Source organism: Panthera onca, chromosome B3 (assembly GCF_046562875.1).
Source record: "Panthera onca isolate mPanOnc1 chromosome B3, mPanOnc1 haplotype 2, whole genome shotgun sequence".
Lineage (NCBI taxonomy): Eukaryota > Metazoa > Chordata > Mammalia > Carnivora > Felidae > Panthera > Panthera onca.
This window is the reverse complement of record NC_138344.1, coordinates 44231987-44252150: the sequence shown is the minus strand read 5'-3', so window position 1 is coordinate 44252150 and position 20164 is coordinate 44231987. Positions and strand designations below refer to the sequence as shown.

General features: G+C 34.8%; 1 protein-coding gene across 6 annotated transcripts in view; it reads right to left on the bottom strand.

The window, feature by feature from the left end:
* ICE2 (interactor of little elongation complex ELL subunit 2) overlaps positions 1-20164 on the bottom strand; it is a 65149-nt gene that overhangs the window by 20109 nt on the left and 24876 nt on the right. For 4 of the 6 annotated variants that reach the window (XM_060621044.3, XM_078448664.2, XM_060621043.3 and 1 more), the window contains 4 exons: positions 14223-14264; positions 11871-12864; positions 10653-10828; positions 6029-6158 (listed from right to left, as the gene is read on the bottom strand). In XM_060621044.3, the coding sequence (XP_060477027.1) occupies positions 6029-6158; positions 10653-10828; positions 11871-12864; positions 14223-14264 (1342 nt within the window). Of the gene's footprint in view, positions 1-4358; positions 4438-6028; positions 6159-10652; positions 10829-11870; positions 12865-14222; positions 14265-20164 lie in introns of those variants that run through there. The other 2 variants (XM_078448665.1, XM_060621046.3) reach the window with 2 other exon arrangements.

Here is a 20164-nt window from a genome sequence, read left to right as displayed (position 1 = left end):
TAAACTGAAAACATTTCTTAAAAGCATACACATACCACAAGCTATGAAACTGATGCAAGAAATTAACTATCTGAATGGCTCTAAAACTAATTTAAAAACAGAATTGATAATTAGAAGCTTCTCAAAAAAGAAAACTTTAGGCTCACATGCTTCCTAAGTAAAATTTACCATTTATGGAAGAAGTAACACCAACTTTACAGAAATTCTATAAGACAAGAAGAGGGAATACATCTGAACTCACTTTATGACATAAACATAACCTTAATATCGACATCTAGGCAAGGTATTACAAACCAATCTCACTCATAAACACAGATGGCAGAATATTAACAAAATTAATATTAATATTAAATTAAATCCACAAATATATAAAAAGAGTAATATATTATGAGCAAGCTGGGTTTATGGCAGGAACACAAGGTTGTATTAACATTTTCTTTTTAAATTTATTCTGAGAGAGAGAGAGAGAGAGAGAGAGAGAGCGCGCGCGCGAGCGCGAGTGGGGGAGGGACAGAGAGAAGGAGAGACAGAGGATCCCAAGCAGGCCCCACACTGTCAGCACGGAACCCAACATGGGGCCTGAACCCATGAACTCATGAGATCATGACCTGAACCTAAAACAAGATGGACACTTAACCAACTGAACCACCCAGGGGCACCAAGGTTGGATTAACATTTTAAATTAATCAACAGGATATGTCACATTAGTAGAATAAAAAAGTCACAGCATCACATCAAATGCGAAGAAAATAACTGATAGTGGTTTTTTTTTTTTTTTTTTTTACCCATTCATGATTAAAATTCTTAAACTAGGAATACTAAGGAACTTCTTTATTATAATAAAAGGTATCTACAAAAACCTTTGCAAAATACCAAACACAATGGTGAAATGTTGAAAACGTTCCCTCTTAAGATTAGAAATATGGTTAAAATGCCCATTATTTACCCTCTAATTAAGGGCTAGGTAATGCAGGCAAGGAAAAATAGGTATAAAGGTTGGAAAGAAGAAATAAAATGGTCATTGTTTGCAGAAGACATGATTGGTTACTTAAAACATCTAAATCATTAGAATGAATAAGTGAGTTTAGCTAAGTTGTTAGACAGAAGATCAATATACAAAATCAACATGCAAATAAAGTTTATATTTTAGTAACAAACCATAAGAAAGTAAAATGTCAGAAATACCATTTACAATAGCTTAAAAATACCAAATACCAACAAAATGCACTTAAAAGATATACAAGATCTCTACATACAAAATCATAAAATACTAAGAGAAATTAAAGATATAAATAGAGAAATGTACAAAGTTCATAGATTAGAAGATATGTTATTGTGAAGCTATCAATTTGCTCCACATTGAGTCAATGCAGTTGCTAACAAAAATCCCAACCTTCTTGCTGTTGTTGGTAGAAACTGACAAGCTGATTCCAAAATTTGTAAACACAAAGGGCCAAGAATAGCCAAGAAACTCTTGAAGAAAACCAACTGACAAGATTCACTTTACAACATAGAACATTTTATAAAGCTAGAGTGATTTAAACAGTGTTAATTGTCTAGCTAGAGTAGCTAGAAAAATTAAGTAATTACTCCAGGTGGAGTACTTAAAACAGGTACTGCCTGAAGGACATACAGGGAGTGAGAATTAGATTCACATATATGATTTATAATACAAGTAGCATTGGAAAACAGCAGAGAAAGGGTGGTATTTTCAATAAAGAGTGCTAAATGGGGCGCCGGGGTGGCTCAGTTGGTTAAGTGTCCGACTTCGGCTCAGGTCACGATCTCGCGGTCCGTGAGTTCGAGCCCCGCGTCGGGCTCTGTGCTGACTGCTCAGAGCCTGGAGCCTGTTTCAGATTCTGTGTCTCCCTCTCTCTCTGACCCTCCCCTGTCCATGCTCTGTCTCTCTCTGTCTCAAAAATAAATAAACGTTAAAAAAAAAAAAAGAGTGCTAAAAATTGAAAGTATGATCTTGATATTCCATGTAAAAATACCACATAAACTGTATATCTAAATAGAAGGGGTAGAAAAAAAATCAAAGATTCTAGAAGATAATATAGGAGAGTATCTTCATGATCTTGCTGGGGGATGCAGTTTAAAATGGGACAAAGAAAGCACTAATCGTAAAGGAAATAATAAGTTCAAAAGATAGCATTAACAGACTGAAAAGGCAAGTTACAGAGTGGGAGAAAAATACCTGTAACATTTAAAACCAATAAAGAAGGACCAAACAAACAAAAATGTTACAACAAATGAGCAAGAAGTTTGAATAGGCAATTCATAAAACTGAACATCCAAATGCTCAATCACATGAAAGAGTGTCCAACTTCATAAACAACCAAAGAAAGGCAAAGTAAAACAATAATGAAATAATACTATCTACCTACCAGCATGGCTAAAATTAAGTCAACTGAGAAGCCCAAGTATGCGCAAGAATGTGAAAAAAACTGGAACCCTCACATATTGCTAATATAAGTGTAAGTTGTCTCAATCATTTTGGAAAACTTTCTGAAATTATCTACTGAATTTGAAAGCATACATAACCTAGTAATTCCACTCCTTGGCATATGCCCAACAGCAATATGTATGCATGCACTAGTAGACATTTACAAGTATGTTCAGAGTTCCATTAAAATGGAAACCACCCAGACAGGTTCCTAAAGTTAAATGGATAAACTGTAGTATATTCTTACAAAGGAATATGTCAAAATAACAAAAGTAAACTACTGTTACATACAGTAACAATATGGATAAATTTCAAAAATTATGTTGAAAGAAGGCATAAGCAAAAAACTACTATTTTATGGCTCCATGTGTATGGAGTGGGAAAACAAGACTATCACATTGGAATTATGACTACAAATGGAGAAGAGGAAGAAGGCAATGATTGGGAAGGATTACTTGGGGATCTTCTGGGTCACTGGTAGTTTTCAGCTTCTTGATCTGGGTACTAGTTGCAGAGGTACTGGCCTTGTTATAATTCCTTGATTTGTACATTTATACTCTTTCCATTTTCTGAAAGTGTATTATACTTAAGTTAAAAATGGAAGACAAAAACACATCAAGTCAATGGTGTACTTTACAACTATTCTATTTTCTTAGAATGGAAAGAGTACTATGTAGATATTTAAAAATTATGTGTAAGTATAGAGAAGTTATTGCTCTTTGTTTTAGGCTGCTTAATTTTTGGATAAGAAATCCTTTAACTCTTGTATCATAAAGATGATCTTCCATATTTTCACCTAATTCTAGCTTACTAGCTTTTTCCTCAGCACAAATATACAAAATCTTCCTTCATTGTCTTGCAGTTATCTATTTTCATCAAGAAGTCTACTTTTGGGGCAATATATTAGGTAATAATTATAATAAAAAAGGTTTGTATATACAGTCTCTGAAGTAAGTTGAACAAAATATTATTATGTTCATTATGTATAAGTGAAAAGGCTCAGGCAAACAATTATAAAATATATAGTAATCATACACACATATCTTCTCACTCCCACATTTAGCATGATTTCCACTACTCTATTTATAATGGAAAAAGCACAGGCTGTGGAATCAGAAGAGATACGGATATAAATTCTGGATTTCCCAGCAACTGTGTACTCTTGAGCAATAAACACAGAGAACCTTAGTTTCTTCCTCTGTAAAACAAAGATAAACATCATCTATTTCACAGAATAGTGAGGATTAGCAATAATGGATATATAGTCGTCGACCCACATTACATACTTCATAAATGAGAGCTCTATTATATTCTTTTGTTCTATTATTTTACACACACACATACACACACACACATACATGCACACATGTATTTAATAGTTTCTAAGGATGATTTTAGAGCATTTCAAGTGCATCAGATAATATACAACTTGGTTTGTGAGTGGTAGATACATAATAAACCAAAGAAGAAAAAAAATACTCAACAATATTCTATAAGCTGTACTTTGGGAGGCTGGGAGGAGTGTAGTGAGGAAAACTAACTTATTAACAGGGAGGATCAAAGAACAGAATATTCGAAAAGAAACACATTACAGCTTTTAAGGGTATACTGTAACTCATATCTAGCAACTCACTTCCAATTTAGTCTGTTACTTGGATGTCAAGGGCAATAATAAACACTTCTGAAGTGGGATATCTTAAGTATTTCATACACAGCTCCTTTACCTTTTAACTATCTGTAGACAGACACTCTTCTTAAAACCAAAACCACTAAGTCTACATTATATTAGGTGTAACTATAAAGAGATTAAGTAATGAGTCACACAAACCACTTTCACAACTGATATATAACTTATTTTAATTATATTCAGTCATTCTAGATACAACGATAACAAAAATGACTGTTGCTTTCTGTATTTCCAGAGAGTAATTATAAAAAAAACTTACTTAGGAGCCCTTTCTCCTACACTCCCTTCCTGATGTAACATTTTTCTGAAAATTAAAAGAGTAATACAGCAACATGAAACAATAAAAAACAACCCTCTAACCCATAGATGCTTTTAAAACAACATTTTAAAACATATTCACGCCCACACAAAAATTCAAACCTATCCCCAAACCCAAAGAAAACACAACCATGCAACATAAGTTTCTCATCAAACAAATGTCAGAGAAACCAAATACACTATCCCATTAAATTAAAAGGAATGGCTTATAAGTGGGTAAGATTTACGGAGGATAAAGAGCACATAGGACAATAATTACTTGGACTTCAAAGAATACTTTAGATGAAGTAAGCCATATAGATGATGGCAGTTTTATCTGTCAGAGTACATCAGAAATCGAACAAAAAACCCCACCACTTCGTATTGTTTTCGTCATGAGTCTCTATTCTTTCCGTGCTTTAAACAGGATTTAAGTGCTCAGTTTTTGTTTCATACTTTCCTAAAATGGATGTGGCTAGTAACTGCTTTCAAGTAGCTTACATGAAGACTGTTGGTATGTTTCAGGGCAAGAGGTCTTTTGGAGGAACACTGCAATTGTGGTTAGTGGCTGAAAACTAAAAGAACTTCGGGCACTGAGTATGAAACAGGAGGAGGGGGCTAGTGCACTACCAAGCAGGACATTTAGCCACTTGTGTTTTTGAGTTAAGCAGAGAGCGCAAATCAGTTATCTTATTAATACTCTTACACAGTAAAGACAAAATATTGATTAACCAAAATATGGAAAAAATTTTCAGATGAGTCGCCTTTTTTTGATTAAGCAAGAAAAACACACTTGTAACAGTTATTTCACACCAGGAATTACGCTAAGCACTATGAGAATACAAAGTTTCATCAGACACTGACCTTAAACTACTTACTGTCTAATGGGAAGATAGGATAAGTATCAAAAGGAACAACACAATACAAAGTAACAAGTCATAAAAGTGGTGAAAAAAAGACTACCTTGAAACATCAAAAGAAGGAAATGACTTCACAGAAGGGCAGCTTGAGATATTTGGGATGGACTGAGACATATGGTATGAATTAAAACATGGGATGAGCCATTCCACTTGGAGGGAGCAATATCAATGACTGGTAAGTAATCCTTCATGTGAAGTATGTTAACTGTACGTGAACCCAGATAACAGAAATCAAATCCCTAACCACCCCCTCAAATAGCAAAACAGAAACAAAGTAAAAAAATGTTATTTGAAAAAATTCAAATGTCATTATAATTTTAAGAAAATTTCAAAATATGTTCACAGCAACAGTTTAAAAGAAGCTTGTTAGAAAACACCTCTACAGTTTTAGTTTATTATACTGTAAGATAAACTAAGTATTTTAAAAATAAAAGCATTATGTTGACATTCAAGTACAACTGAACAATGAGTAAGAGGGAAATGAAAACATTTGATCTCACTAGTCACACCCCACCATTTAAGTCTGCAGGAGGAATGCTGTTTTAATAGAAAAAAATGTTAACACAATAAGAAAACTGAAAACAAAGAGTACAGAATGGAAGTATTTATAATTGATTAACAAAAGTATGTTTTTACAAAGGAATTAAAAAGGAGAATAAAGCCTCCTGTGTAACTTACCAACATAAAACGAGCAGTTGGAATGCAATAAACTTTCAGTCCATAAGCGACACAGTTCACTTTCAGTTAGAGCTTCAACTCCATAACAAGCTTGATATTCCACTTTGGGTAGTACATAAACCGGAAATTGCTGAAATGCAAGGTTATGCTTTTTCAAAGCTCCATTAATTTACTTTTCATAGCAAATACATTTGCCTATATAGTTCTGCCACTTTCAAAATACTTTCACGTAATCTTATTTCATCCGTTCAGATACAGTAGAATTTGAGGTGGACAGATAAGATATCCTGAACCAACAGCTACCTGCCTCCCATCTCCACCCCAAATCCACATACCTCCCTACATATGCACACATTTTATCAGGCTGTGTAAGTGACATTAGAAACCTGGGAACAGAGCCTATAACACATATTTGCCCAAAGGTTCAAAGACGGATGCTAGGAACCAAAGACTGTTATACTATTAATTCTCAGAGGATAAAAAAGGAAAAAAAATTTTGGCCCTTTAAAGCATTAAACACATGGTCTCAGACTCAAATGCTCTGACTAGCTTGTTTTCATTCTATGAATGTATAGGCATTAATACCTACATTAACACCTGTCAGTGTCCTTATCTTCATTAATACAAAGGCTTTGTTCCGAACATTAAATACCTGGTAAATTATCCATTTAGAGTTTATTGGTCAGGACACTAAATAGATTAAGTAAAATAACTGTGGCCATTACTGGTCTAAACGAGTATATGCAAAGATATACATGCTTCTGAAATAGTATGTTAGTCATGTTCACTATGCTCATGTTATCTCATTTCTGTCAAAGAATATTCTACTTTTAATAGTAGTCTCTTCATTTGCAGCTGCAGAAGGAGAAATACATGATTCAAGAAATTTATTCAAAGTGATATGGCTAGTTAGTACTTTTGAAATTATACTAAGCTGTCACTATTCATATACTTGAAAATATTTCATAAATGTTTCAGAATTCCTGATTTTCGCAAAGTGGCAAATTTAGTGTGCTTGGAACAATGATGGTGGTAAGAACAATTCAAATCCAGTAAAATTTTTCTTAACAGTAAGCTTGGTTCATAAGATTACCTTTGAATGTTGTAAAACTCTTAAAGCAGTGTTTCTTAGATTTCAAAGTGCATATGCATAACCCGGGGAATAGCTTTGTTAAAATGCAGAATCTGAGATGAAGAACAAGGTTTTTCTTTTTTTAAAAATTGAAGTATAATTAACAGTGTTATATTAGTTTCAAGTGCACAATATAATATTCCAACAATTCTGTACTTTAGGTTTTGCATATTTAATAAGCTCTTGTTCCAGGGGGCCAAACCTCAAGTATAAGGCTCCTACGTGTCTTCACATTTAAAAACAAATTACACTGTGATAAAGATAATTTTACTGCTAAAAGCGTTTTATTATATAATAATTCTTTGGCAATCGGTAGTCCACATTGACAGTTGCTTATAGTTGCAACGATAAGCTAGAGATAAGGAAGGAGAGGTTAAAATGGTTGAGAAATTTGCTCAGGGACAGAGTCAGTTTACAGAAGAGGTGAATAGTTGATAGAGAAGATACTCTTTTTGGATCATGAGTAAATTTTCCTTGATAATACTGCCGTATCTATAAAACTAAGTCCTGAATCTGGTTTTAATTTCTGTGTGTATTCTACTGCCATCTCCAGGAAGCCAAGGGAAAGAAAAGTCTGGATATTTTATGGTATTATTCCAAAATTAAAGTGAAATTTTAAATACAAAGTTTTCAAACTATAAAAATTAAATTTAGTGGAGCACCCAGGTAGCTCAGTCGTAGACTGTCTGACTCTTGATTTTGGCTCGGGCCATGATCTCACAGTTTGTGTGTTTGATCCTTGCAATGGACTCTGTGCTGGTGGCGTGGAGCCTGCTTGGGATTCTCTCTCTCCCTCTCTCTGCCCCTCCCCTACTCACGCGCAAGTGTGCTCTCTCACTCTCTTTCTCAAAATAAATAGGAAAATTAAGAAAAAATTTTATTTACTCTTCCTTTCTATGTTGAATAGTAACTCCTATTTTCCCCAAATGAAAGCTTTTATTGGTTCTGTCTTCCAGTTACTCATATAAACCTTTCTAAACTTTTACATAAATTCCTAAATAGATACTTAGTAGCTAGTATCAGAGGTTGAAGAGACTTTTAGGTATTTTAAAGCTTTATCTAAACAAGTTGGTTTTTAAGTAGTAAATATTAATGAGAATGCTTTCTTACCTAGAGTTTAAATAGGGCTACTTTAAAACTTCTCAAACTAGTGCTTAAATTTCCCTTAAATAATTTCTTCCTTAATAACACCCTCTTCTCTCTCATCCCTCAATTCTTCTTGTTTATAGAATACCTGTTTATTGTGTTTCTAGGATATAAAACATTTGGGAGAAACAAGTCAGACATGATTCCAAGGGAAATGCATTCTAGTAAGGGATTTTAACCATGTGTACTAAACTATTTCAGATAATAAAAGGTACAATATGATAAGAATTCACTGAAAATTTTACAATTTTACTCTGGTTTTGACATAATCAAAAATATAAGGCTATTTATATTCTATATCTAAGGCTATAGATATTCTTTGGGGCTTGACTATTTTGATATATTTTGATGAAGAGTGAATTCTTTCCTATAAAGTTGTGTCTCAATATTTACAAATTGCATTTTAGTCAAGTGAATGACAATGTCCTTAATAGGTTGTCTGTTTCAAGAATTAACTCGGTACCCAATATATCCCTAAAGCTATTCTTTCTTAAGAGATACTGGACATCAATAGTTACTAACTGCTGGCAGCTGGGAGATCAATACAAAGTGCTAAGGGTTCACAGGGTAGAAAGTGAAAGAAATGAGGTTAGCTCCCAAATAAATCAGAGAGATGGTAAAAATTACAGAAATAAAACACTGAAAACACAGTCCATAGCACTGACACATATTTAAGACATTCATGCTATGGCCATTAAATTGATCACAGTTAAGTATACGCGAGAAGGGAAAAAATTAGCAAATAAGGTAAAATCTTTTAATTTGGAGAATATTAGCCTTTATTTAGGAGCAGACTAAAATAAAATTTTTAGTATTCTGTCATTCCTTGACTTTCTCTTATAAAAAACACTACTACATACATTTAATTCAAAACCATTTGGTTTCTAAAATTTCAAGTCTTAACCACTGATAAAAACCAAATTATGAAAAGAATTAAAAAATTTATTCACAGTCTTCCTTCTATTTAACAAAGGAGAACAGTATCATCAAGCAAAAGATCCTCCAAGTCCACTAGATTCTGCTGGACAAAGATCCTAGATCCTGATGGGTTCCTTTTAGAATTTTTTTTTTTTTAATTTTTTTTTTTAATGTTTATTTATTTTTGAGACAGAGAGAGACAGAGCATGAACGGGGGAGGGTCAGAGAGAGGGAGACACAGAATCCGAAACAGGCTCCAGGCTCTGAGCTGTCAGCACAGAGCCCGACACGGGGCTCAAACTCACAGACCGCGAGATCATGACCTGAGCCGAAGTCGGCCGCTCAACCGAATGAGCCACCCAGGCGCCCCTAGAATTTTTTCTTGATAGACACTGCTATTAGCAGCTTGGAAAGGCTGGCACTTCCTCCCTCCCTTTCTTTTCTTTCTCTCTCTTTCTCCCCACCTCCCTTCCTCCCTTCCTTTTCCCAGTTACTCCTTAATATGACAAAGTAGTAATCAGGGACTTGATCCACAAGGGTCAATGCTAAAGCATCACTAATTTTGATCACCTGATTCCTAGCTGCAACTATAATGACATTTTAAAGTGATCACTAAGGATTCTTATTAGGAGGTAGGTTAGAAAGCAAGAGACAGAGACATCAAAATTAAAAAAAAATACACACACACACAAAATGACAAAGGTACACAACAGAAAAAATTCTCTTATGTAAAAATGAAAGACATCACTATAATCAATTATAATATAGAGGCTCCTCTTTACCAGAATTCAGTGATCACACAAAAACCAAACTAATCTCAAAGAGAACTTCAAATATCAAATACAGAAAACTATTTAAGAACCAATTACTCAAACTGTAGTAAGAACTTCTTAACTGAAAACAAATTTTTACATCAACCCTCCTCCTCCTCCCCCCACCAAAAAAAAACAACAGAGGAAAAAGAAGACCAAAAATGTGGCCTTTTAACAACTCTGGGAAGACTTCAAATGTGTGTGAAAGCACACCTGTCAAGATGTGGTACTTCTAAAATGAGTCAAGAAGATCCCCAAAGTAAGAGAGAAAGGGGCTAATAAGTCATAATGGAACTCCAAATTCACAGAAAGCAGGAATATATGTGCCAGCCTAGGTCAAATCTATGATGGTGCCATTTTTCATAAAGTTTATAAATTCCACGCAAGAATGTTACGAGCATTCATGAATTTTATATTTAACACTTTCCATTTTCCCTTATTAAAAGTGCTTTCAGTATTTTACTAAAAAAACAATAAACAAAAAGCCTCAGCTCAACCTGGAAAAATTCTAGAGTGACCAACAATTTAAAATTAAACTTCATAACAATGGCATGTTAAATATTTGCTGATTATCTACTTATACTACCACATCCTAACTCCCGAGGTAACAACTTACTCTTCTGATTTTCTTCCGTTTTTTAGAACGTGGTCTGGTCTCTATCCTCTGGACACTGCATCGCACAAGTAACAACAGGTCTTGCAGGCTAAATAACTTGTAAACAAAATTTCCTTCCTGCGGAGCTACATATTCTGTTGTATCTTCAACATAGTCCTGAAGTTCATATGGCAATCCTTTAAAAATAATTATATTTCTCATTTTTATTTTAAAATACATTAGCTCTTTATCCATCATAATTCAAAATAAAATAATTCCATTATCTAATTTTAGGTTTCTATCGACTTTATTTTCTATTTCTCTGAGTTGAACATTCACACTAGTACCATTTCTGTTTACTTTTACAGGAACTCCAGCCAAGAGCTGAAGTCAAAACTTTTACTACCTTCATTAACACCAACGTTAAATTAGTGAAACAACATATGAAGCAAGAAGAAAAAAAGTTTTAAAAAAAGTGATGTCATTTTCCTTAACCTGCTTTTCAACTGAAAAAAAATTTTTACATCAACCCTCCTCCTCCTCCCACCAAACAACAGAGGAAAAAGAAGACCAAAAATGTAGCCTTTTAACAACTCTGGGAAGACTTCTCAGGCAGAGCTGAGATGCAACTTTATATCTATCTCAGAATGTGAAAAAGTATAAAACTCCGGTCTGACACCACAAATTAGTAAATTTTGAACTCATAAATGTTGATGATTATTTTTGATCACTTCCCCTTCATCATTCCAGTGAGCCATATCACCTGCAGCTACAGTAGCCACTGTACATGTTGGATAAACAGTACACTGAAAAATGAAATCTCAATGACGATGTAAAGATTATGAGACAGGGGGTGCCTCGGTGCCTCAGTCAGTTGAGCATCTGACTCCTGATTTCGGCTCAGGTCATGATCTCATGGTTGTGACACCAAGCTGCATGTGTCAGGTTCTGTGCTTGAAGTGGAGCCTGCTTAATATATTCTCTCCCTCCCTCCCTCCCTCTCTCTCTCTCTCTCTCTCCCTTCTTCTGTCCCTCCCCTGCACTCTCTCTCTCAAAAAAAAAAAAAAAAAAAAAAAAAAAAATATATATATATATATATATATATATATACATATATATATATATATTTATATACGAGACAGGTTATAACAGAGAAAGTGAGGGAATGCGGGAGAAAAACTGAAGGATAAGGAAGAGGCAAAACAGTTAATACAAAGGTCTTTGTAAATATTTACTTACGTCCTTTTGGCTTCTGAAACGCAGAAGGCCAAACAGATTTTGGCCAACTAGAGGCATCTGAAGGAGCAGAGGATTGTTCAGAAGGTGGAGTTTGTTTAGAATTTTCCAAATTCATTAAGGGCAATTCAGGTATTTTTCTGGAAATTGGCTTTAGGAGTTCATCCTGCATTTTTAAAATTTCTCCAACTGGATCAAATTTTTTATATACTCGTTTGATAGGTTTTTTTAAAACACATGACTCTTCAGGACTACAAGTAGCATTAGTCTGGTTTCCTACAGAAGCCTGTGTGGAAGAAGAATTGGGGCTAGCTGGTTTAGAATTTAAATTAGAATTCACATCAGCTGTCTTTCCATTACTATTATTTTGACACTCTGTGTCAATGATTAAACAGTCTTCATCTGTATCGCTATTGCAAAGAATTACATCTTCACTTCTCACTGCTTCTGATGTAACAGTCTTTTCCTTTGAATTGTCTGTGTTCTCTAGAATATTTAGTTTTTCAGGGGCATATACTGTATCAGTAGCTATATCATTTTTATTAGAGGTTTCAATTTCTGTAGAACTTTCTAACTGTAAGGAATCAGACATTTTCAAGTCACTATCTTGCACCAAAGACTTCTCAGGATTTGATGCCTTTTCACCACATGGTACAAATCCCTGATCATCTTTATTTTTGCACTCTTCAGGGCCACCATCCATACCAGTCATGAGCTGTTTCTCCTTTTGCAACTGTTCCATCAGAATCTGAGATAAACTTCTAGAATGAGCAGAAATGTCTGGAGCAGTTGGTGCCACAGATGTGGTTGCTGTGCTGGGAGCTGTGGGGGTATCTGTTGTGTTGGGTACTGTGTAAGTGCTTGCTGGACTTGGTGACTTTGATGGTTTGGTGGTGTTTACTCCAAAAGTTTCAAGTTCTGTGACGTCACCATCAAAATCCAGGTCCAAATTTTCAAGGGTCTCAATTTTTCGGCACTCATTAACTTCATAAGACATCTTAAGAAAACATATTGGTAAACTATTAATAGATATTCCAGGACAGTCCTCACCTATCTCTTAATGCCTCTACACATCACATAGATAGTTCATGCTCTTTAAAAGGAGAAAGAAATGTCTAATGGCTTTGAAAGGTTCTTGCTTAAGAGGATGATAAACTACCAACTGATTCAACCTTACTTTCCTACTGAAATGTTGATGAAATAAAGACAAATTTGTGAACCCCCACATCCCAAAAGGAATTTCCACTAATCGAAAAGAGAACCACAAAGAACAAATGTGGGGCCAAACAGAAATGCAAAGGATTTTCACTGATATCCACTGTATATACACTGTAATGAGGTGACCAGGAGGAAAGCCTCTTTGCTCCTGTGAGGAAGCTGCTTTCTACCGCAGCTGGGGAATTGTCACCAGCCTCCAATGCATCCCTAACATCAACAATGACTTTCTACACCTACTCAGAGAAAACAACTCTTCTAATATGGACAGGAAATGATTTTATTGTATTCTGGGACATCAAATCACTGAGGTTATAGTTTTTCATGTATTGTTTTGGTAACGGAAGAACTATAAACAGGTCTAATTTATTCAAGAATAAACTGTCTTCTCCCCAAGTAGCAATAGATCTCTCCTCAATCTGGCAAAGGACTTTAGATAAATACCATAAAAATTTGGTTACAAGCTATACATACCCACTAGCCATACAGGTTAGGATCTGAGAGAGAAATATTCTGACAGTAATCATGTAGTAAGAAAGAACAACTTATGTCAATTATTCAACTTCTGTGAACCTCAATTTCTTCATCTCTAAATAGTGATAAGAGGGTCACCTTCTTGGATTTGTTCTAAGGATTAAATGAGAACTTGTATATAAAAAGTTTCTTACCATAGTCCCTGGTACATAGTAAGGAGCTTCTCAGTAAACAGTAGCTCTTATTAAAATAGGCCACCAGATTTAGTAAAAAAGTAAAAAGTAAACCATATGCTGTTTACATGAGGCATTCTTACACAGAAAGGTTAAAAACAAAACAATGGGACAAACATCAAGAAACAGAGATAAGAGATAGCAATATTAAGTGTTCAACAAAGCAGAATTCAGTGCAAAAGACATTAGACAGAAAAAGGAATCCTATGTTGAAAAAAGATGAAATCCATTAATAATGATTTTTCACATGCCAAATAACTTCAAAATATGGAGTCAAAATTGAAAAATAAAAGGACAATCTGACAGAAATACAATTGTACTTGGTCAATAATATACTATTTCTAAGTAAAAACAGGGATATAGAAAGTACATATAATATTAAATGAAGTATGTATGAATGACTGAAACATATACACAGACTGCAAAGATATACCTTTTCCCTCCCAAGAATCCAAGGGGCATTTCCAAAGATGGACTATAAATTAACATACAAAGAAAACATCAATATAGCACAAAGCAGAATCTGCTAAGATCTTACTCTCTGTTTAGAAGGAAATAAAATTGGAAATCATTAAGAAAAATGTAAATAAACAACAATAAACCCAAGCACCTAGATTAAAAAACATTCCCAATTATTGGATAAAATAATTAAAATAATTGCAGAATAGTTAAAAAGCAACAAAAATAGAACACTAGACATTAAAAATCGGAAATATCATTCACAGCCTTTTCAAGATATAGAAAAATAATACTATTATAATCATAATAATAAAGTGAAGAAATTTAGTAACTATAAAACAAAAAATCAATGAACTGAAAAACAATGGTCTCATCTCTAATAGAACAAACTTAGATAAAATTTTAAATATCATTTATCTGTAAATACTTCAGTATGTAGCTGTAAAAGGATTCTTCTCTAAAACATATCATTAATTATATCAATAAAAATTAATAATTTCTTAATGTCATAAAATAGCTAATCATAGTGTTAAAATTACCCAGCCTGATAAATGTCTTTTACAATTGTTAACTGGAATCAGGATCAAGATCCCTACACTGTATTTGGTTGACATATCTGTCAATTTTGATTTGTCAAGTGCCTCTCTCCCATACTCTACCAACTCCCACATCACCAGATATTTGTAGAAAAAAAACAAATTAGTTATCCTACAAAAATTTCTAATTCTGGATTTTAACTTCTGCATCTCCCTGATGTCACTTAACACATTCTTCTATCCCTTAAATTTCCTATTAAAACAACCTAGTAGCTTGATTAGATTCAGGTACAATTTTTTTTTTAATTTAAAAAAAATGTTTATTTATTTGTTTTTGAGAGAGAACTTGCGTGCCTACAAGCAGGCACAAGCGGGGGAGGGGCAGAGAGAGAGAAAAAGAGAGGCTCAAACTCACCAAATGTGAGATCATGACCTGAGCTGAAATCAAGAGTTGGATGATTGACCGAATGAGTCCCTAGGTGCCCCTCGGGCAGTTTTTTGTTGTTGTTTTTAACCTGAATATGGTAGTATTGTGTACTTTCTACTTCAATCAGGAGGCTAATAATGTCTCTGGTTGTCTTTCTTTTTGTGATACTATAATTGATCTATCGAGTCATCAAGGGTCCTCAACTTAATCTACCCACTATGAAACACCTCACTGATCAATTTTAGCAGCCATTACTGATGATCACTGTTCACAAGTTTATTTAGTGTGTGTGTGTGTGTGTGTGTGTGTGTGTGTGTGAGAGAGAGAGAGAGAGAGAGAGAGGGAGGGAGAGGGAGAGGGAGAGGGAGAGGGAGAGGGAGGAGGGAGAGGGAGGAGGGAGAGGGAGGAGAGAGAGAGAGAGAGAGAGAGAGAGAGAGAGAGAGAGAGAGAGAGAAAGAGAGAGAAAGAATGCCAAGCAGGCTTCATGCTGTCAGCACAGAGCCTGGCACAGGGCTCGAACCCACTAACTGTGAGATCGTGACCTAAACCAAAATCAAGTTGGACGCCCAACCGACTGAGCTACCCAGGTGCCCTGATGATCACTGTTTAGATTCATTCACTATTTTATTAGCTGAAAAATGGTGACAATCACATTCTATCATTACCCTAAATATAGATTGCACTGGAAAGGCAAGACAAATATCTGGTATTTTTTAAACCAGTTTTTAGCATGACTTTATGCACTAACACCCTCCAAAGGTGACTAGTACTTTTTAAAAAATTATCATTATGAATTCATGGGTTTTAACATATTTTCTATGTTTTATTCCATTGCAGCCATTCTTTGTCATGTCAAACTGACACATCTCTGGTCCACAGAAAACCTTTCAGTGGTTCTGGCATGTTTTTGATACTATTCCAATATTATTACAGGGCTTTTACTTAACTTCTTTGATTGGCATTTACTATCTCTCCTATCTCCAAAATTCTTGGTTCCTAATATAAAGGAACTATGGAAATTATCTAACATGCTCAAAATCACAAAAGTAGTATCATTACTAACAATATGGCTACTAAACGCAGTTTAAGATTTTTTGGCAGCTCTTTTTGAACTTAGGATATAAATCTTTTGGGATGTATGGTCAAATTAATGAGTTTCAAATCATTTAAAATAATTCACTGAGTGGTTAAACTACTAACTTGATATATTGTGGATTAATTTGTTTCATTTCAGCTTAGGTTGGCTTTTATAACAATCTAAAAATTCGTTTTATAGACATAAAACAAAAGTGATTCAAAAGTCAGAAGTGTAAAACAAAGTACATTTAGAGAAATCTAGTTGATATCCTGCTTCCCCCTACTTTGTTCCATACTTCTCCCAGTTTTAGGTTTATTATATGCAGGATTTTTATTCTTTTTAATATAAGCAAGTCAGTTTATGTGTGTATATATTTGTATTTCCCCATTCATAAATAAATAGTAGTACATTACACAAAATGTCGTCTTCTTTGCGTTTTTCACTTAACAATATATCTTGGGTATCACTCTGTAGATTCCTGTCTATAGTTTTTTCATCCTTTTTAATAGCTGCACAGTATGCTGTCGAAGACATACAGTTTATTTAATCAAAACCGTTTTAAGGGACATGTGGATGGTTTCCAATCTTTTGCTACTACAAATAGTGCTGGAATGAATACTTTGCACATACATTTTGCTCTTTTCCTAGTGTACTTTTTTAAAGATTTTATGTTTAAGTAATCTCTACACCCAAAGTGGGGTTCAAACTTATAACCCCAAGATCAAGAGACATACGCATTACTGACTGAGCCAGCCAGGCACCCCTCCTCATGTACTTCTGAGCTACATTTTTGGAATTGAGATTTTTATAGTAAAGGATAAACCCACTTCATGTTTTGTGGGTACATCTTTCTTCAGATGATTGCAGAAATGTTATAGCAATTATCTTCTTTTCTTGGAATACCTTTGTAAGAGCTTCCATCAACAATCTTCTTCTGTTGTTCCTCTTTAAATTGGATGGATTCTCCTGTTCCTGGACAATCCTGTGTGAGGGCAGGCCAAGTCAGCTTTCTGAGCTTCATGGCTCTAAGCTCATATTCCACTCCTCTACAAAGTATGTACGAATGAATGTATGTATGTATGTATATAAGTGTGTGTGTGTGTGTGTGTGTGTATAAAATCTTAAGTACATTCTGAAATCTGCTTTCTCTATTCCCCTCGTCCTCAGCTATAGAAAAACTTCTTTTCCTTACCTTTAATGTCCTTGTTATGCTTAATATGGACTGTACTACTAGCCTGAATGAAGGCTTTTGTCTGGGAAAGAACTTTAGTTGGTTAGTTTCTAGAGTTTTTAGGGCCCAGGTCATCCCACAACTCTCTTAATTTCCTGAGTGTCCCTGTACTCACCTACAGATTAGAGCCTATCCACATTATTTTCACTTTTGTTTTTCTTCATTCCCTCTTGCATCTTTTACCATGCTCCTTCTGTCTGGGATTATTTTCCTTGTGCCTGAAGAACATCCAACAGAGGCGATCTGCTGGTAGCAAAGTCAATTTTTATCTGAAAATATCTTTGATTTTTTTATTTACGGATATTTTCATGGGTTAGGTAATTTTAGTGTAGGGGTTATTTTAGCACAATATATTGTTCCCAGTGTCTTCTTGTTTCCCTTGTTGTTACCGCAAATTACTTGCCAGTCTAACTCTCAGTCCTGTACAAGTAATGTGCCTTTCGTTTTTCTGGTGGCTTTTAAGAGGTTTTTTGTTTCCCACTATTGCTTTGGTCCAATTATCTCTGTTACAGTATCTTTCTGGGTAGAACTACATGTGTTAAATGGTCTCACTATATCCTCTATATTTCTTGCTCTATTCTATTTTCTTTCTGTTGTCCGTGCTTTATTATGGATAGTCTTTTCAGACTCATCTTCCAGTTTATCAATTCTCCTTTCAGCTTCATCTAATGTGCTAATAACCCCACTTAGAAAATTCTTAACTGCATTTACTATATTTTTCAGTTTAAAATTTCTTTAGTTCTTTTTCAAATCTACTCTTTCAAAAGTTTCTAGTTCCTCATCAAAATTTTCAAGCATGGCTTTAATTTCTTTGAATGCTGTATGTTAAACAGAGTTGGCTAATAATCTGTGACTGATAACTGTAGGATCTATTTTTCAGTCTGTTTCTATGGTCATTGTTTCTGATGGTTCTTGCTCATAGTACCTATTCTCCTTGTGGGTTCAGTTATCTTTAAATGTTTTCTTGATGCTTTATTTAAAAAGTTACTGGTAGAAATAATTTGAGGCCCAAAATGACATTATGTTTCTTTAAGAATTATTTTCATTTGCTCCTACTAGGTGTCTAGAGACACTAGCAATCCAAAAGCATTTGAATCCAAGTTTAAGGCCTGAAAACTCGGGCTACAATCTCTGAGAAAGTGAATTTATTTCTAGTTCACTCTTGCTCCTGGGGTGCAGCCCTGTAGGGTTCAAGCCCTTGGCAGAAAACTAAACTCTGACTTTTTCACCCTAGTCCTGTGATCCTAACAAAAACAAAGTTCATTTTTTGCTGCCTCTTCAAAACTGGCAGATAACATTCAGGGCAAAAATGACTTTCTGAGTGACAGACTTGGCTCTCTGGATGTTGGTCTTCTCTACTATCTCAGCCCTCATTGTAATTCCTCACTGTCTTGTTAGCTCTTTGATGATGCTAAGAAAGAAAATTTTATATTCTGTCCAGCGGTTTTCATTGTTATCAATAATGATAAAGGTCCAAGGTTTGTTATCACAGAAAGAAATTATTGTTACTTTTTTTTTCCTCTTAACCTACTTCATGTTTCTTCACAGCACTTGTTACTTCCTGACACTCACCTCACACCAAGTATAAGGTAGATTTAAAAATGTGTAAAAAGAGGGACACCTGGGTGGCTCAATCCGTTAAGCCTCTGACTTCAGCTTAGGTCATGATCTCACTGCTCATGAATTTGAGCCCTGTTTTGGGCTCTGTGCTGTCAGGTCAGAGCCTGGAGCCCACTTTGGATTCTGTGTCTCCCTCTCTCTCTCTGCCCCTTCCCCGCTCATGTTCTGTCTCTCTCTCTTTCAAAAATAAACAGTAAGGGGCGCCTGGGTGGCGCAGTCGGTTGGGCGTCCAACTTCAGCCAGGTCACGATCTCACGGTCCGTGAGTTCGAGCCCCGCGTCAGGCTCTGGGCTAATGGCTCAGAGCCTGGACCCTGTTTCTGATTCTGTGTCTCCCTCTCTCTCTGCCCCTCCCCCGTTCATGCTCTGTCTCTCTCTGTCCCAAAAATAAATAAATGTTGAAAAAAAAAAAAAACAAAAAAAACAAAAATAAACAGTAAGAAAGTATTTAAAAAATGTATAAAAAGAAAACTTAAGAAATGCTGGAAGTGCTTTATGATATTACACCATAAATATATTAAAGGCAAATGTCAGAGAAAAACATATAAACAAATATGAAAGACAGAAGGCCAATATCCTCAAGATAGTATGAGCTCTTAGGTATAAATAAAATAAAAAACATTTTTCAATTTTATTTTCTAATTTTGTTTGCTCTCTCACTTTATTCGGGTCTCTGTTCATATTTCTTGTCATTGGAAAAGTCCTGATCATCAATTTAAAATAGACACATTCCCATCTCTTTCCCCTTAACCTACTCTATTTTTCTGCATAGGATTTATCACAACCTGCTTGTTTGCTATGCTTTTATCTGCATCCTCCATCACTAATGTAAGCTGTGAGAGAAAAAGAGACTTTATTTTTATTCACTGCTGTATGCTGAGTGCAGAGAACAGTATCTGCTTAATAAATATTTGTAAAATGAATGGATAAAGTTTTGTCTAAACAGAATGTCTTACTTTAAGAATCATGGAAAATATTTTTAAGGACACAAAATAATAAAAGTACTATTTATGGAGAGGAAAGCA